This window comes from Centruroides sculpturatus, unplaced genomic scaffold, assembly GCF_000671375.1.
Source record: "Centruroides sculpturatus isolate CEXI.00-Female unplaced genomic scaffold, Cexi_2.0 scaffold331, whole genome shotgun sequence".
Lineage (NCBI taxonomy): Eukaryota > Metazoa > Arthropoda > Arachnida > Scorpiones > Buthidae > Centruroides > Centruroides sculpturatus.
This window is the reverse complement of record NW_019384523.1, coordinates 1-18,658: the sequence shown is the minus strand read 5'-3', so window position 1 is coordinate 18,658 and position 18,658 is coordinate 1. Positions and strand designations below refer to the sequence as shown.

Below are 18,658 nucleotides of genomic sequence, written 5' to 3'. Positions count from 1 at the left end.
ATTTAATGACTGCTCTTTTGCAGGCAAATATACCCTTATATAAGGTAAACAATCCAGCCTTTAAGCCATTTCTCCAGAAATATATAAAATATTTTTCTCTGTAAAGCATCTTGCCTTATACACAATGTATGTATTTGGTTTGTTTTAATGTGTGTGTAGTGTTGCATCTTTCCGCAAGGTCCAAAATAGTAAACTTTTGGTACACCCTCTGAAATAAATTTAAAAAAAAACAGATATTTTATTTAATTTTACAAATCATTACTTAAAATTTTACTGAATACATTAAAATCACTCAGTCATCTACACACAACCTTGTACAGCAGCAAAAGATATTCATTAAATTGGAAAAACTATTTCTGTTCTAATTTCTGTTAGTATTTGTAAAATGTTCACTTTTTGGAATATCAAACTGATTGAGGATTTGCTATTGAAGTACTTACTTTATGAATTACTGATTGCACTAAAATGTATTTTATATACTGTATAAGTTTTTAATCACAGATACATAAAGGATTGATAGCTATCTTTCCCGCATTTGTGACTGATATAGTAATATTTCCTATTTCTATAGATATACATGAATACAAGAAAGACATTGGCCGTACACAAAGTGTTTAGCCAGCAGAAAAGAGGGTAAGGGAAAGGGGAGGGGAAGAAGGAGGGAGAGGAGATAGACAGTAGAGAAGGTAGGATCCCTCTGAACAGTGTACATAAAGCTACAGTACCCTCTATGTTTGATGTTGGCATGCAGTTTTTAGGCTGCAAGGCTGTCAGATTTCCTTTTAGTCCCCCGAAGGGTCTAAAAGGAAACCTGAGTGTAACAAACACCAATAATTGAGTACCGCCACAAATAGCTAAGTGTAGAAGTTAGTGCCAAGTGGCTGTTAGTAGGAAGACTTATATCTACTTAATACTAATAAAGCTGAATGTGATTGCAAATATTAATAGTACTTAACAGCTGGACAGACAGCACAAAAAGCAAACGAACACAATGACAAACTAGACAATACGAATAGACCAACAGAGACAAACAAGCAAGACCACAAATTTTTTTTTATTTTTTTAAATGTTAACTTACTAACCAAACTAACCTACCATAACCTAGGACAAACCTAACCAGATGACTAAAGCTAACAAATCCTAATCTAATTTAACCTAATCTATCATAACCTAACTGGAAACCAAGCTACGAGTTCCTAATTTAACTTACAACTAGGACTAACCAAATTTAAACTGAAAAAGAAGACAGAAAATAAGAATTAAAATACAAAGTTGAAAGGCAGCTGTATACAGTCAGTTGAAACAAAGCAAGGGGAAGCTAACTGCCATCCGTGCCCCCTGAGTGAGTGCTCTCAAGACCACCACTAAGGATATGAATGTGAGTAGATGATGGAACATTGTACATGTGTGAATGAGTTGGTCCAGGTTGCAAGGTCAGTTGTACCCTTCAAGAATAGTAGCTCTCATTAAATTATCCCTAATGTGATTGTACCTATCGCAGCAAAAAACTAAGTGAAGTGGTGTTTGGTCCTCCTGAATACCACAATTGCATTGTGGATTGTCTCCAAGGTTAAATCTATGCAAGTATTGCTTAAAGTTGTCATGTCCTGTAAGTAGCTGAGTGAGGGTATAATTACGGTAAAAGAGGCAAAGAATCGCAGTAGTGTCAATCTTGAAGCATAAAGAAGGCAAATAGGAAAGGAAGAATTTCAAGCAGACATTTATAGGGGTCACATTTCAAAGAGGAGAAGAATCTCAGAAAGCAAATAATACATTTTATGCAGATTTAATGACTGCTCTTTTGCAGGCAAATATACCCTTATATAAGGTAAACAATCCAGCCTTTAAGCCATTTCTCCAGAAATATATGAAAAAACTTGTCTCCGACAAAAGCACTCTTAGAAAAAACTACGTGAAACCAGTTTATGATCAAACAATATCTAAAATCCTGGACATTGTCAGAGAAAATCTTGTAGTGTTCATTAGTGAGAAAATTAACGCGTTTATCAACAAACTTCCTCCTGGTGATTCTGTGGCCATTGACAGTGTCAAGAAACTGGACAAAACAATGCATTCCACAAAACAGTACATGCTGAACGTTCTTGTTGCACCTCTGCCCAGATGCTATGTACAACCAATGTTGTTCAAAATGTAACAACTTGAAAATACAAACTCAACTGCAGTGTCTCAAGCTTTCAATGATGTTTGCATCAAGTTGTGGCCAAATGGCGTCTAGTATGAAAAAGTTTGGCTTGTCCTTACAGATCAAGCATCTTCCATGTTGTCAGCATTCTCAAATTTGAAGTGCATTTACAATAACCTAAAGCATGTGACTTATCTTGCCCATGCCCTATACCTAGTATGTGAACATATTCATGTAGAATATAGCAAGGCCAATGACTTCATTTCGAAAATGAAAATGGCTCTTCTCAAGTGCCCTAGTCAAGAGCACTTGTACCAAGACATAACTGAACTGCCATTACCACCCAGTCCAGTGGTCACTCACTGGGGGTCTTTGATAAACAGTGTGGTATTCTACTGCAAGAACTTTGAGAAAATTAATGCATTTATCAACGAACTCCCTCCTGGCAATTCTGCAGCAGTTGACAGTGTCAAGAAACTGGTCGCTGATCCAGTAGTGATCACAGAACTCTACTCCATTCATTCGTACAAATTATTGGTGGATAAAATCAAAGAGCTGGAAAGACATGGAACTGGAATATAGGATCAGTGGAATGTTGTAAGTCAGGCACTTGATGTACTGGATGATTTTGCCCTGGACAAACTCAGATCTAGTTTATCAAAAAAATCCCAATTTGAAAAATATTTTGGATTGCACTGAACTAGAATTCCAAGTAAAAATGAAACATGCCCCCTTAGTTTCAGTCGACGTAGAAAGATCTTTTTTCCTATATAAAGACACTATATAAAGTCATTCTATCCTCCAAACGAGAAAACTTTACTTTTAAGAACATTGAAATGGTTACTGTTGTAAATTACAATGCTCATCTTTATGTCTAAATTGCAATAAACAATTATATAGTTTGTAAATATGAGTCCTCACTTGCTAAATCTATTAACTCCATAAAACAATAAGTATAAAAATTGATAATATAAATAATTTTTTTAAAAATTCCTTTTAAACTTTAAATTTAAATAAATATTGTAGAATGTATTTTTATATACCATTATATTAAAGCATAGTTTTAATGTAACGATATATAAAATTAATTATGTGAAAAATGTAAAAGTAATAACGATTATATTAAGGATTTAATCGATTTGGCTGTGAATGGTTAACATAATACTTGTTGTTGGTTTTTGTCTTAAAAATACTGAATTTAAAAGCACCCAAATCAGCACCCAAAATGGAGGAAAAAGCACCCAAATCAGCACCCAATCCATTCGAAAAATGCACCCAAAAATCTGGACATTAATGATATGTGAAAACTACACATTCACACAAGCACGGCTTGTGTGAATGTTGTAGAGTTTTATGTCAGCATATACATAAGACAAAAAAATATATATTGTGTTGTTTTGTTGTCTTTGATAAATCCATATTTAATGCTGTATAAACCTATTGAATAGCAAGTTTAAGACAAGACAAAACAGAGTGGACTGAGTAGTGTCAAGACAAGATTGACGCAGTAGTGTCAATCTTGAAGCATAAAGAAGGCAAATAGGAAAGGAAGAATTTCAAGCAGACATTTATAGGGGTCACATTTCAAAGAGGAGAAGAATCTCAGAAAGCAAATAATACATTTTATGCAGATTTAATGACTGCTCTTTTGCAGGCAAATATACCCTTATATAAGGTAAACAATCCAGCCTTTAAGCCATTTCTCCAGAAATATATAAAATATTTTTCTCTGTAAAGCATCTTGCCTTATACACAATGTATGTATTTGGTTTGTTTTAATGTGTGTGTAGTGTTGCATTGTATTTTCTAAAAATGTAATGAGTATTGGATGTATTTTGTATAGATATAATGTATGCAATAACCACAAGTCTGGGATACTGCCAAATGCCTTCATAATCTATGCACGCTATGTATAGGTTTCTGTATTGGTTGTATGCGTCATGACTTATCTAGGAATAGCTGATATTTGCAACCCATGGTTTCTACAATAACCTTTTTATTGCTCTGTGAGAATATTGTATTGTTTTATATAATGGTTATTTTGTTTGTGATGCATGAAGAGTGCATTTTGTAAAATGTAAGAAGACACATGATTGGTCTGTATTGTATAGTGCCTCCTGTTTTTGGTTTCTTGGTGTCATTGTTTTTGGATTTCATATATGTGATGCCCTGTAAAAAATATTAGTATGTCTTGTGGATTGTTAACTGTGTGTGTAAAATTTTGGCTAGATCCTGGCACAAGGATGTAATTTTTTTCACTATAAATTGTAAAAGTTGTCTTCATCAGGTGTCTTCTAATTGTGTGTTTTTTATACTGCATGTTGAATGTCATGTATGTTACTTCAACACAGGGCTTGATTAGAGTCTCACACAAGTTTCATTCTTCCTCTTTGATCCAGCCTACTACATCTTAGTGTGTGACTGATTCAACTAAAGAGTAGACCAATAGTTTGAGTTGTTCTATTTGGCATGCCACTGTGCTATTATTGTGTGGTTGGTTTGATATATATAAGTGCTTCATTGCTAATAAATAATTTATTTTGTTGTTTTCCTAGTATACAAGCTTTGTATCATTTCAGTCTTTGTGACTTATCTGCATGTTTTTTTTTTTGAGGTGTCTGCATTCCTGTACAGGTATATTGTCTTGTTTTAATTTTCCTGAATATTTTCCTAACCTCTTTCATTAAATTTGATGTTATGTTGTTTTTAGTATATTGTGTCAATACTAGACAACAATTAGGTAGACTATGTATTTGTTTCCAGCCTTCTTTATCAGACAATCTTATAATTTGTGTGTTTTGATTGGGCATAGGTACAGTACATAGGTATAGTAACTGCACTAGAATAAACTGATGTATGTACTGTATGTGTAAAAGTGTTGATTCTGATTGAATGTGTTTTGGTAATATATGAAAAATTATGTAGTATAGAGTTTCTCCTATTCATTTTGATGTGCATATTTTGGGTATTTGTAGTCTTTGCATAGGGTCTAATTTAGTATATTTAGTGTTGGAAACCAATAAAAAAAAATGCTTGGATTTTACAAAGAAATCTGTAAATATAACGATAAATTTTCTATCATCTGAGAAAAGGGCAATGTCCATGGTTCTGATGGAAGAAAATTAGTGCAGAAGAGGTAATGGATAGAATATCTAAATTTGTACCAAATATGTATTTATGATTTTATATTTTTAAGAATGTTTCTAATGTGCTTAATGTGAATTTAATAGGAAAAATAATGATTTTTAATGATTTCATGAATTTAAAAGGTTTTAATGTGTGTTACAGTTCTTACAAACATTGCTTACATCTGGTCCAATCGTATTTGATACTGAAATTTTTCATTAGAGGTTACTTTCCTTATTTTTAATGTATTTCTGTCCTGTTTTCATGAACTGATCTGGCTTCCAGAACTTGCTTGAAAATTTCTTTTTTTATTTCTGTTTTGGTACTTGAAGTTTGCATTGCATTATCATCCAGCTCCAAACTCTTACTTCCAATTTTAGTTATTGACTGTCTGCATTCATATGATACTATTATTTCGTCATTACTACCCTCCAAGTTATATTCACCATTATTTTCGCCAATACTTATTTCTGTTGTATCCAATTTTCTTTTCAATAATGTATGTGTTTACAAATTGTTTTTATATACAACGAATCACTACAAGAACAGCTAAATTAATGTATAGAAATTTTGCATAAACCACATTTTGTTGACGGTCTAATCTCGGACAGGTCTTTCTAACAATTACGTAATTCTTTTTAGTAAACTTTCAACATTCATCTTCATTGATAAAGGAATAATCTTCTCTTAAATTCAAATTTGAACGATATTGAAAATTTATTGTTCGTATTCTTTTGATCACTTTACGCTTTTCCAATTTACAAATCTGTTCATTGCCATAGTAATCTTGTAATTTAATCAATACATGAATGGGTGCATCCATTTGTTTATTTTGCTTTCCCTGCATTGTGTCTTCACCATGTTTTAATAACCTGTGGAATGATCCACGTATGTGTTTGTGGATGACTAATGAATTTTTTCAATTTCAAGCAGCCCATTCACTATTTCTGTTTGTGTACATATTTGTAAAGTAATCGAAGAACTCTTGCGGAACATTTTGTAAAAATAATGGCATTAACGCATTAAATTCACTTTTATTTTGAGTGTGTAGCAAAAGTCGACACCCATTATAAATTTCTCCTTACTTTCTTTCTATGCCTTCTTTAGAGAAGGCATAGAAAAACTGCATGATGCCAAGCTCATTCTATGTGCCAAGAGCAAAGAAGTTTGTTTTGTGTCCAACAAAAACTTCTTCATATGCAGTTAAGATCCAAGATGTATCATCTGATATCAAATAATTAGAGAAAACTTCAGGTGTAGCTGCTTTAAGCAAAGGAAAAAGTACTTTAAATATGCTTTTGTTTTCTCAGCTACTTAGCACCATAAAATTGGGATACCCTCACCTCATTCATCTATAACAATAACTGTATTAATTTGAGATTATTGTAATAAATTGTGTTGTGTGTCAAATTGATAGAAATGACATCTGTTTCGAATTTCTCATACATTTGGCATTGAAAATTTGTTTGCAATAGAATTATGAAGTCATCCTCTTCAATGTTGAATTTTTCAAAAACTTCTCCCTGAGGTTTGTAAAATAAAATAGATACAGTGAAAACTGCTTAGGCGACCACCTGCATTCGACGGGCACCTGTCAAAACGGGCAAAAATTTCTGGCACCGAATAGTTTATTCATAGAGTCTTTGTATAAGTTACCTGTATTAAACGACCACCTGTGTAACGCGACCGCGGGCATCGCTTTTTGATCCGAAACAGCATACAACAACTGTAATAAGTGACCACTTCTGCGAATATATCTGGTCTAAACTATTGTTCAACAACGTTTCCCCCCTCCTAATATAATGAATTAGTCTAAATTCTCGTTCGAACCCACCTCGGGCACTTTTCCCCACTGTTGAAATTAGGTGCGGGTGTTAATGAATTAGTCTAGCAACAAAGGAAATTCATTTCAGTTTGTTCGAAATTGTCCGAAAAATGAAAGAAATGCAAAATGCTGTCATTAGAAGATCGTGTTAAAGTTATCACAACAGCAATTAGCGGTGAAATTTAACTGTGGGAAAACAAAATTTATTTTACCGTAGACTACAATATTTTCCTTGGGGGGTATAAAATATTGTACACAATACAATTAATCAGCTGATCTCATCGTTTGGTAAAATTTATTTTTATTTATTTATTTATTTTGAAGCTCATATACAGTACTGTACATGTGCGATAAATAGTTTCTGTATCAACCTACCTTATTTCCATGATATTTTTAGAAAAATAATATCCAAATAATTTTCGCATGCAAAATATTCAAAAAACAATAAACGCATTAATGCAAAAATCAGTTTTACCGGCAACCTTCCTTTTTCCATTCCACAATGACAATTGCGAATGTAATGAAATCATATTATGAGAAAAAATAATAAAATCGTTTTATTATTAATTAATAATTTTTCTTATTGTACTTAAGAAAATATTAAATAACTTTAAAAATACAGTATTTTTAAAGTTAAAATAAGATTAAACTAATGAAAACCAAAACCAAAGTGATGGAGAGATAGGATGCGCTTGTATATCGATGACATAATACACATAAATGAGGAGTGAACGAAAAGAACCCAGTTGAATTAATTAAGTCGGAAAAAAGAAAGTATGCATTATAATCGAGAAAATGTGACTATTGTATTAATTTTTAAAATATTCGTATTAAATATGTCTTATAAAATCACAACGACTCCTGTAAATCGAGTTATCCAATAAGAATAAAATACAATACCAATATAGCCCTATCATTGAAAAAATTTGCTTATTTTTACTCACCTCGAGTTTTGCTTAGTAGAAATGGCTAAAAAGTGCACAAAATAAATACGGTATTACAGCACTACCTATATTGGACGACCCCCTGTCTAAAAGACCGCTTTTTGAAGGAACCGTGGGTGGTTGCCATAGACAGGTTTTACTGTATATGATTCTGTGTTTTTCATAATTCTTCTATTATCATTGACATGCTTATGTGGTGTTTGCGATGGCATTGTATTTTGGATCTGTTTTGGATCCATAATAAAAATTACACTTTATGCCAACGGACAGTAATAAATGATCAACACATCGGTGTTGCGGCGTTAAAAGCGGTGATTTGTAAAAATTTACATGTACTCACAAGTACTTTCAACAGCTTACAGCTGTCATCCTCAGGCGAAAATCAAATACTATAAATTTCGAACACTTAGCTTTTTAACGGGTTATTTAAATTGCATAAAACACATAGATGGAATTTAGAATAAATATTAAAAATTGCAATAATTATTATATTTGTAAAAATGTGCTGTGATGACGTAATGACTCCAAAATACATAAAACGCTAATAATGATGCCATATTTGTATGTGGTTTAACTGAGAATGGAAAATTATAACTTAGATTGTTTAAATAATGATATCCACAGCTGCGGGATTTCTAATGTCGGTGCATTGCACGGTGTTAAAGTGGATATGTAAAGGCATATAAATACCTCTCTATGATTATCGCAACATTTAAGTAATTTTGTATGGTTCCAGAGCGGTAGATAATCTTGATTTAGCACTTTTTTAGCTAATTCCATTGTTGTTCTGTTGTTTTTAATATCTTCTTGGTGTTCAAGGATGCGGGAGCATAACATTCTGGTGGTTGCTTTTATATAGATGATTTCTTCCCCTGATAATGTATGTTTTAATGGGATTTCGTAAACTCCTGATTTTTCATTCAACGTGAGTGTCTCTATCATTGCACAAAACTTCTTAATGTTGGTTGAGGGACCATGGGCAAAATAAAACCATGTTTTCTGAATATACATGTTATTTTTATGGATATAGGCTCAAAAATGGTATCAGAGGTTGTACTAAATTGAATTCTTTTTTGTTGCAGAGGAAAGATTTTGGAAATGTTCTTGACACGGTTAAGGAGATAATGAAATCTGGAAGTAGAATACCCAGCATTTTGCACTGCCCTGTTAATAAGGTGCAATTCTTTGTCTATTAATGTCTGGGTGGACGGGAGAAGGAGCGCTCTCCGAATAAGAGAAGTAATAGCAGAATTTACAAAATTTGAGGTTGGAAGGCAGTTGCAGGGATAATATTTGGTATTCTGTTGTTTTTGTGGTGCACTGAAAAAGTAGTTCAGGAGATCTATATATTTCCAGATCTAGAAATGAGATTTTGGTATATTGTTCCTCTTCCACTGTGAATCTGATGGTAGGATATATAGATGCTAACATTTGAACAAACTCATCTAATTCCTCTGCGGAGCCATCCCATGCGAGTAATATGTCATCTACATATTGTAGATACATGATTGGATAGTGGATTGCTAACAGGGCATGGAAAATGCGATACTCTATGTTCCTCATGATGAGCTCTGCTAAAATGGGTGACAGGGAACCCATTGGCACACCTTGGGTTTGTTTGTATATGTTCCCATTAAATTGAAAATAATTGTTTTCTGTGACGAGTAAGAGGGCCTCTCAAAATGTAACACACGTGATGTTGGGTAACTAGAGCTCAGTAATAGCGCATTTACAAGCATGATGGCTTCAAAGTGTGGTACTGATGGATATAAGGAAATTACATCTATTTTATACAACTGGGAAGGTTATTTAATTTAGTGAAAATGAAAGATTTAGCATCCAAAGCAGCTATAGTTACCAAATCTGAGAGTGGAACTAAAGATGTAATGTGTTTTGCTAGTGCTGTCTCTAGAAAGTATGTTGGGTGGAAGCATTTGTTAACTAGGGGTCTTAGAGGCCATGTAGGTTTGTGTTTTTGCTTCAAAGAATAATCTTGGGCAAGCAACATTTGTTGGCAGATTGAGAGGTCCTACTAAAGAAGATGTTACCCCTGGGCTATAACCTTTTGTATCTTCCTTAGTATTGTTGGTGTCGGGTCCTCTTTTACTAGAACAGACTTGGATTGTTCAAGAAATTCATTGGCTCTTGACAAGAAATCTTAGTTTTTACATATCACAAATCTTTTATCTTTATCAGCAACTAACAAATTTAGATGATTGCTTCCAAGAAATAGTTTCACCGTCAGAGCAGTTTGTATGTTCGACTTGTTTGTTTTCGAATATCGTTGTGATGCTCTGCTGGATATTGCACAAAGTTCCAATTTATGTTGCAATCCTGGACAGCCGATGTTCTTTATAGCTGCCATGGTGGAAGGAATTAGTTGTGAATAATCCAACCTTGGAATGGGTATGTGTTTCAGCCTACGTGATATTTGATGAACAGTTTCCGGTACCTTTGCATTTGTGAAGTTGTAATATGGAATCTTCGTAGTTCTTCTTCGTTTATGGCAGGATGTTTTTTGTAACCAAGAAAACTTGTTCAAGTTTCTCCTGATTTCATATGCTTTTTTGTTTGCTATAATAGAGTTTCCGGATTTCACTGCTTAGCGAAGAATAGGTGGGATACATACATTTTGTCTTCTTCTGATATTGTTTTGCATTTACTTTTAATTAGTCTTGCTAGGAGACTTCGTTCCATTTGAGGCAATATGGTTCGAACATCTATTGGAAACTCATATTTAAAAGCGACGCACTTGGGGATGAGTCCGTTTTTACAACATTTTAACAAAAACCAAAGTTGAGCTTTTTGCTTCAACCACAATGTTCTGGTATTCAACAATATAAAGAAGTATTTTCTAGTGGTTTCCATTTATTGTTTCTTAATGTTGATTTTTTTTTTTGAAACACTAGCTGATTTTGGTGCAAGGGAATACTCTGCTGGAAATGAAAATTGTCTTAAACCTTGTGTAATTCAACGTGATGTAATCCCAGCTCTTAATTTTGCTGCAATACTAATCCTCGTGGTTTCATTCATTGGAATATGTGCAATAGTTTTCTTGTGTGAATAATGTTTTCTGCAAAATTTTGCTGCCACCTGGCCTGTCTGAATATCCTCATCCATTGCAATATAAGCAGTACATTTCATATTCAACTTGGTTGTGCCTTGTAATTTCAATATTCTTGTGAACCACAGGGGAGGTCGGGGTCAGTCACACCTCCCTGTTCTGCAACAGGTCGTTAAACCTGCTCACTGTCGAGATGGTTATTTTACGATAATTGTCCCAAGAGTTGGGACTCTCAAATGACGGTCGAGTGGAGGGAGAGGAGAGTATTTGGGGTCGATGATAAGGTGAAGGCCGTATACGAGTAGAGGAGTCTACCTTTTTGACAAATAAAATAAGAATTTATTAAAATAAACCAAATTAACAAAACTACAACACAAATCTCTACATTAAACTGCCTAACAGCTCAAGAGAGAGTTTACATGCTTTTTCATACTTCTTTGTAGGTTTCCTTGACGATTTAGCCCATGTAGGCACATAAATGTCCAATAAAAGGTGCCTTTGATCAAAATGAGCACAAATATAAAAGTTTGCGACTCTGGCGATGAACGTATATCGATGTTAGCGGATCGGAATTTCAGCGGGTTCGGAGATTCGACTCGATGTTGTCGGTCCGGCTTTTGATAAGAGACTCCCCCGAGAGGGGGTAGGAACTGTCTTTTATAGCTTTTTGTGGGGAAATTCCATCACCTGATCGGATGTTCTATGAGCTAAAGGTTATAGGTGTTCCAGGGACCTAAAACAAGGGATGAAATTTGGATGCTAACTATAAACTTTTGTGCAAGTCGAACTACAAGTTATGCGAGAACAATAGAATGTTGATAGTTAGGACAGGAAGGTTTACACATTTCTGGCTAAGATGGGTTTTTTTTCTTCCAATTCGTTATATAAACGAAAGTGAACTAATTAAAATTTTAGTTAATAAAATTCCGGATCTCGCATTCTTTTTCTGTCAATGTTATCAACTTTTGGCTTATAGTTACTGTATGGTTACATATGTAGTAATGATGCTTTATATTTCTTATGGTTTTTGAACCACATATTAAAATGAAATGTGAATTTGAATCCATTTCCATTTTCAAATCAGCAAAGTCTTGAAAAGAACCAAAATTTAGCTCTATTATGTCAATGGTTACATTATGATATAATCTCAATTGATTAAGAAGTTGCTGATTTCTATTAGTTGAAACTGCAGACATTTACAATTATAAAGTTTAAAATCTATTTTCCATTAATATTTGATACTGACTATCAAAAAAATAATTAATTGGGTGTATGTGTTAAGAATATTCTTTCTATTTGTCCACGGAGATTAAATAGTCGTATTGTGGATGATTTCAATTTTAATTTAACTTTCTATAATGGATATAACATATAGAAATTTAGAATATGGAATTATTTATATATCTAAAGAAATTATCCAAATACCAGATTGCCATAAATCTATAAAAATATACAGTTATAATAATTTGATGTAAAAAGCTACTACTTACATTTCACTTCACAGGCGACATTTCACTTTCAATGACATTTCCTTTATACTTTCACTTTCCCGCCAAAACAAAAAAAAATGCATGCACAGTCTGCATAATGAATGTGACCAATAGGAGCACAATATGATCTCAGGCTCTAAGCACTTGTATATTTTCTCACTTTTTAGAAAACTTTGTGTATGCACATTTCTTTCTCTAGTCATCCCTTCTCTATTATTGTAAAATAGTTTATGCATGGGCATTAGGGACTTGCACTAATCATCTGTAAATATGATAAAAATATATCCATTAATTTATATCACATATTTTTTGAAATATGCAAATTAGAATATGTACAGAGGTAACAGATTCTTTGTCATCAACTACCTTTCTACTCTCTGTCAACAGAGAATAGAAGCTCTGATTTTGGTGGTCGTAAGAGAGTGAATTTTTGTTGTTGTGAAACATTCGTCACATTTAAAGTGTGGTTTTAGATGTCAGATTCTGAATAATTTGCATTATTCAAAAAAATGTATTTAACTAAATCAGATTTTCTAAAATTTTTTTAGACAGGTCAATATTTTTCACTGTTGTTATAAATTTTAAACTACTACTATTAAATTGCATTCATTAAAATGCTTAATATTAATATAATTAAATATTAAAATTTTTTCAGAGAACAATGGATAGGAAACGTGCTCGCAGTCCCACAAACACTAAGGATGATGATGATAACCAGAAAGATAAAAAGCCCAAGACCATAGAAGATATTTTTACTAAAGCTGGGGGAGCATATATCCCTCCTGCAAAATTGAGGATGATGCAGGGACAAATTTGTGATAAATCTAGGTACTAATTTTTAACAACTGAAAAATTTAATTTTCTGTAATAACTTATAACTTGTATTGCCACAGTCTAAAAACATTAGACAATGTTATAAAATTTTCTGTTTCAAATACAATGGATACATGTTAAATATGATTAGTTAGAATATATCAATATTTTTAACATCATAAAATTTTGTTCAAACTGAATATATTCTGATTGATTGCTTTGAGTAAAGATTGCCATGAACTGAAAACGTGTTTTATTTAAATATTTTGCTAGGAATAAAGCTCATATTTACCATTATATTTAAATTTACCATTGTTTTTAATAATGTATAATAAATTAAAGCAGGTATATCTTAAAATTCAGGCTTATTTTAAATAATAATTCTTTAAAAACTTCATTATATTGTTAAATAAAAATAGATTTTAATATTTGAAAATATTTATTTCTTCTATAAAATATGTATGATATATCATTATCATTTTGGATTGAATAGAAGGATTGAGAGATTAATTGACTTTTTAGTATTTTCAACATTCTGAGAAACATTCTTTATACTTTAAATTCATTGGATCGATCAGTCATTCTCAAGATCATTCTCACATTATTGTACAGTACATCAGTCAATTCTGTTCATATTTATTTTATGAAATATAGCAGATTTCATATTTAAGAATTGGCAGTTTATTGTAAATTTTTCAGTGTTTAATTTTTATTAATAATAATAATTTATTGAACAAGTATGTACAGTAGCTTATACTTAATTAACTGGTGAACAGTTGTCATCATTAAATTACTAGAACTCTTGCACTATTTGTTAAAATTTTACATTTCTCTTATATGATTACAAAGACTACATAAAATATTGCAGCAAAAGAAAAACTGTAGGCAAACAAAATGTTTTCTGGATTACTGAGTGGCTTATTGTAACTTGTCAGCTAACTAGACAGAAGTTTTTTAAATCAAATGTGATTTTCAACAAGTCGTTACCTCCATTTTTAAAAGGCCAGTTTCAAGATAGGAAGTTTTAAACTAAATTGCAAAATTATTAAAAGTTTAAAACTACTACTTTATAATTACAGATAATACATTTTTACTAATTACAAACTGTGCCCATAAACTTTAGCACATTGAAAAGAAAAAATATTTTTATTTTAGTATTTGTTTATAACCTGTTGATAATTTGTATACTTACCAGTTCAGATTATAATTTTTATATAGAACATTTTAACTATAATTTTATTTTGTATGACTATTATATTATAATATGCTTCTTATCTAGCTTGTGAGCACTACATTGGCCTTTTTATTCCTACACTTATTATACCATCTAATGTACTGTGTAATAATTCTACAAATGTAGAGGCCAACATAGTGCTCACAAGTATATTGTATGACTATCATATGAAATATATAAGTAAATAATTACAGAAAAATATGTATTAATACAAGTTGTTATTTTTTTTTTCTTTAGTGAGAGTTATCAGAAGATAGCCTGGGAAGCTTTGAAGAAAAGTATAAATGGTTTCATCAACAAAGTAAATGTTTCAAATTTGAAAGTTATTATAACTGAATTATTCAAAGAAAATCTGGTTAGAGGAAGGTATGATGATTATTTTTGTAATATCTAATTATCATTAGTAGCTATAATCTTAGATTTAGGATATGCATTTTGATACTGATTCATAGGATGTGATTATAAACAAATTAAAAATAATAACCTAAATATATGTTTGTTAATAAAATAAAAAATTAACAGCTTACAAGATTTTGCCAGTTTTTAAATTTGTTTTAATTTATACTGTTAGTTATAAAACAATAATCAAAATTATACACTGAATCAATCTTCAGTAAGGATTTTGCATAATTTGAAAATATTATTAATTTAAGATGCATTTATAATAGTATGTGGAAAAAGTGTTCTATTATAAAATCAGATGAAAGTGTAAATTTCATAAAAGTTTGATTTATAGACATTTAAATATATTATATAAGAATATTTGATAATTTATTTGTAATTAACATTAAGCTGCTTAAAATTTCATACAATGATATTTATAGAAAGTAAACTTATTTTATTATAGAGAGGATTTTTTTTAATTTTTAATATGTTATTTCAGGTCTGTAATGAACTATTACAGGGTTCCTACACATCTGGAAAGTCAGAAATTTTCATTAGTATTCAGAAAATTTCATGTAAAGTCAGGGAATTTGACAAAAATTGTTAAAAAGCCAGGAAAAGTCTGGGGAATTTGCCTCTTTGGCTGCCTTGTTGATATTTTTTGATCACAATAAGGCAGACCATCTGCAGGCAGCAAGAAGTAATGTGGTACAATGCAACTTATGAAAAGGCATGCAGAATATTTTCAGGACCCAAAATTTCCCCAAAAACTATTGCACACAAACTAAAATCATAATTTATGAACCAGTTAATAATTATTATTACATAGTTTGGAAAATTAAAATTAAATCGTACATATAAGCAATATTAAGCTAAGTTAACATAAATATTTTAGATTAGAAGAATGCTTTAATTTAAGCACATGTTTTCATCATCCTAGGATAGCATATACAATTATAAACTTGATGCAATATGTTGATTAATAGGAATAAAATTGAATTCAGTACCATATTATTGTTTTTATTCTTAGTACATAAATTATTGTTTTTATTCTTAGTACAGACAGTAATTAATAGACTTTTTGACATCCAAAAATACAAAATTTCTTTGTAATGATGATCTCAAAATGAATTTTTATGTCAAGGCTCAAAAATTTCAGTTAAGTATGAACTCCAAGTGATAAACATTAAAAAATATTGTAAAAGAAAATTTTCATATTATTGGAATTACAGTATTTTCCCACCATAACCATTTTCTCTAACTTCTAAAACACTCCTTTACATTATTTAAGTTAAATTATTTTAACTAAAGTTAATAAGAAAAACTACATACATTTACAATTTAAATAATTTCATTAAAACATTATAATTTTTTTGAAATTATTTAAAATTTTGAAATAACAGAAGTTGGATCTGTGCCATGGTATTTAATACTGGTTTCCTTATGTGCTTAGCCCCATCAATGTCTTAGTGGATAAAACACTGGTAGTTGGTTGCTGGTTTGCATCTCACCAATGGGCTGGCCACATGAAGTTTTTCAAGTTTTCTTCACAAATCTAAGACCTAAAGAGTTAGTTTCCTGTAGAAAGCCTTTCTGGAGGCATTCCTCCTTGCAAGATTTCCAGGTGTTGCATTGCCTTCTTCCATAAATCTATCCATTCTGAGATACTTAACTGATTTCTTTATTTGACATCTTTGAAAGCATCATTCAAAATCACTTAAAATTTTTGAACAATGTGTAGTGCTAAATAGTAGAAATTTTCATGTGCAAGTGGTTGAGATAATTCGGGGTGGAGTGCCTTGCAAAATGCCAGGGAATCAAACTAAGTTCCAAATATAATATATTGCAATATCAATTGTCATTTGTAAATTTTCACATAGCTGTATTAATTATGCAGTATAGTGGGTGATCGGTTAACAAACATAATCCCTTTCAAGACTTTGTTCTCTATCTGAATTGTTCGTTAACTGATTATCTATTTACCATAGGTTTTTATGGGAATTTAATTAATTCGTTCTGAAGACCCTCAAATATAAAAAATATATAATTCCTTACTATGTTTATTTATATGCAATAATAAAAATACATACATACACAGTCTTGCAATTTTATTAGTCATGTTTTTTCCGTTTGAAAGGGTTAAAGAATCTGTCCAATGTCGATTGCTTTTCTCTCTACTTCAGGATTTTTCAGAAGTAATTAATAGCATTGCAATTGTAGAAATCCCCAAGCCTCAACCTAGTTTGGATGCCATTCTAAGACCATTGTTCTGACATCCTCCCACTTCTTCAAAAGATCTTTAATAACAGATATCAGCATTAATCCTCTTTTTCAGAAGAAAACATATGTCGCCGAGTTTCTTGGTGTTCTTCATTCAAGAGTTCTTGGCATTTTTCTGTCGTCAGATCTGTTTCAGGTTCCATTATGAACTCTTCAGTGTTCTTTATTTCTCAGATGTGATTTTTGTTACTTCTTTAGCTGCTTGAGTCTTCTTGATTATACAGTACCTTTCTTAGATAAGATTGAACTGTGGTCTGCTGTAGACCTGTTCAAGCCATACTGCCCAGCAACGTCAGATATCTTCTGTCCACACTCTACCTTTGCTATTATACACTCATCTTTCAAAAATAAAAACTGACGCAAAACTTAATGATTGCTCGTCTGACAGTCTCACAAATACTATAAAAGAATTGTTTCTGTCAGAAAAATAAAAAAACTGGAATTACAAGGGAGAGTTTCAAAGTTCAGAGGAATACTATCTGATTAGTATATACCGGGTTGAACGTCGATGTCAACATCTTCCATGCTCTGAACAGTTTCGAATTGTTGCCTGAAGACAAAAGAAGACCAATTGGTATTCATTATTTTACATCACTACTTCTTGTGGTTGTTTTGTGAGGTGTTCATTGTCCGAACATAAAAATCTTTTGCGAGAGTGTTTGTTATCCAATTTGTTCGTTAACTGATCACCCACTGTATTATGAATTTTAGAGAAAAGTCTGTAATACTCTTAATAATTTAACATTGGTTAAAATTTTTTTGAATATTTTAATTCTACAAATCTCTCACAATTATCATTTACACTCTCTTTGAGAGCAGATGTTAATGAACTGATTTTAAAAAAAGTGATGATAAAGTACAAAAAGTGATAAATAATTTTTGATTTTTTTTCCCAGTTTATTAATATTTTATAAAGTTCAAGAAATTTATTAAGAGGCACATTTAATTAATGTATACTTTTGTACATGGATTATACAGGATTTGTTAATGAATAATAAATAATGGCTTTTTATTTTTTTAAAGCAACATAGATTTATGGTTGTGGATTAATAACAGGATGAACTATTTCAATTTAATAAAACATTTTAATTTTAATTATTCGGCAATTATAAAAATTATGTAACTGTTAATTAGAAAAAATAACTAATTACAAAAGTCAAAGAAGTAATAGCATATTTGCATAGTTAATCATATGCTATTTTATTTCATCAATGTGCTATATTGTAAGGGATGTGAGGATTGGGGAATTTCTACAAAGTTGGTCAGGGAAAATCATGGAATTTAAAACAAAAATTTGAGTAGGAACCCTGTATATGGTGACAAGTTTTCCATGAAAATTAAAACAGATTTCATAA

General features: G+C 31.4%; 1 protein-coding gene across 1 annotated transcript in view; it reads left to right on the top strand.

Annotated features, from left to right (window-relative positions):
- The window catches only part of LOC111622796 (pre-mRNA-splicing factor CWC22 homolog), a 38,795-nt gene extending 23,738 nt beyond the window's left edge, over positions 1–15,057 (top strand). The window contains exons 4-5 of the mRNA XM_023365213.1: positions 13,248–13,420; positions 14,877–15,057. Of these exons, the coding sequence (XP_023220981.1) occupies positions 13,248–13,420; positions 14,877–15,033 (330 nt within the window). The 3' untranslated portion in view covers positions 15,034–15,057. The remainder of the gene's footprint in view (positions 1–13,247; positions 13,421–14,876) is intronic.
- Positions 15,058–18,658: the final 3,601 nt, after the last annotated feature.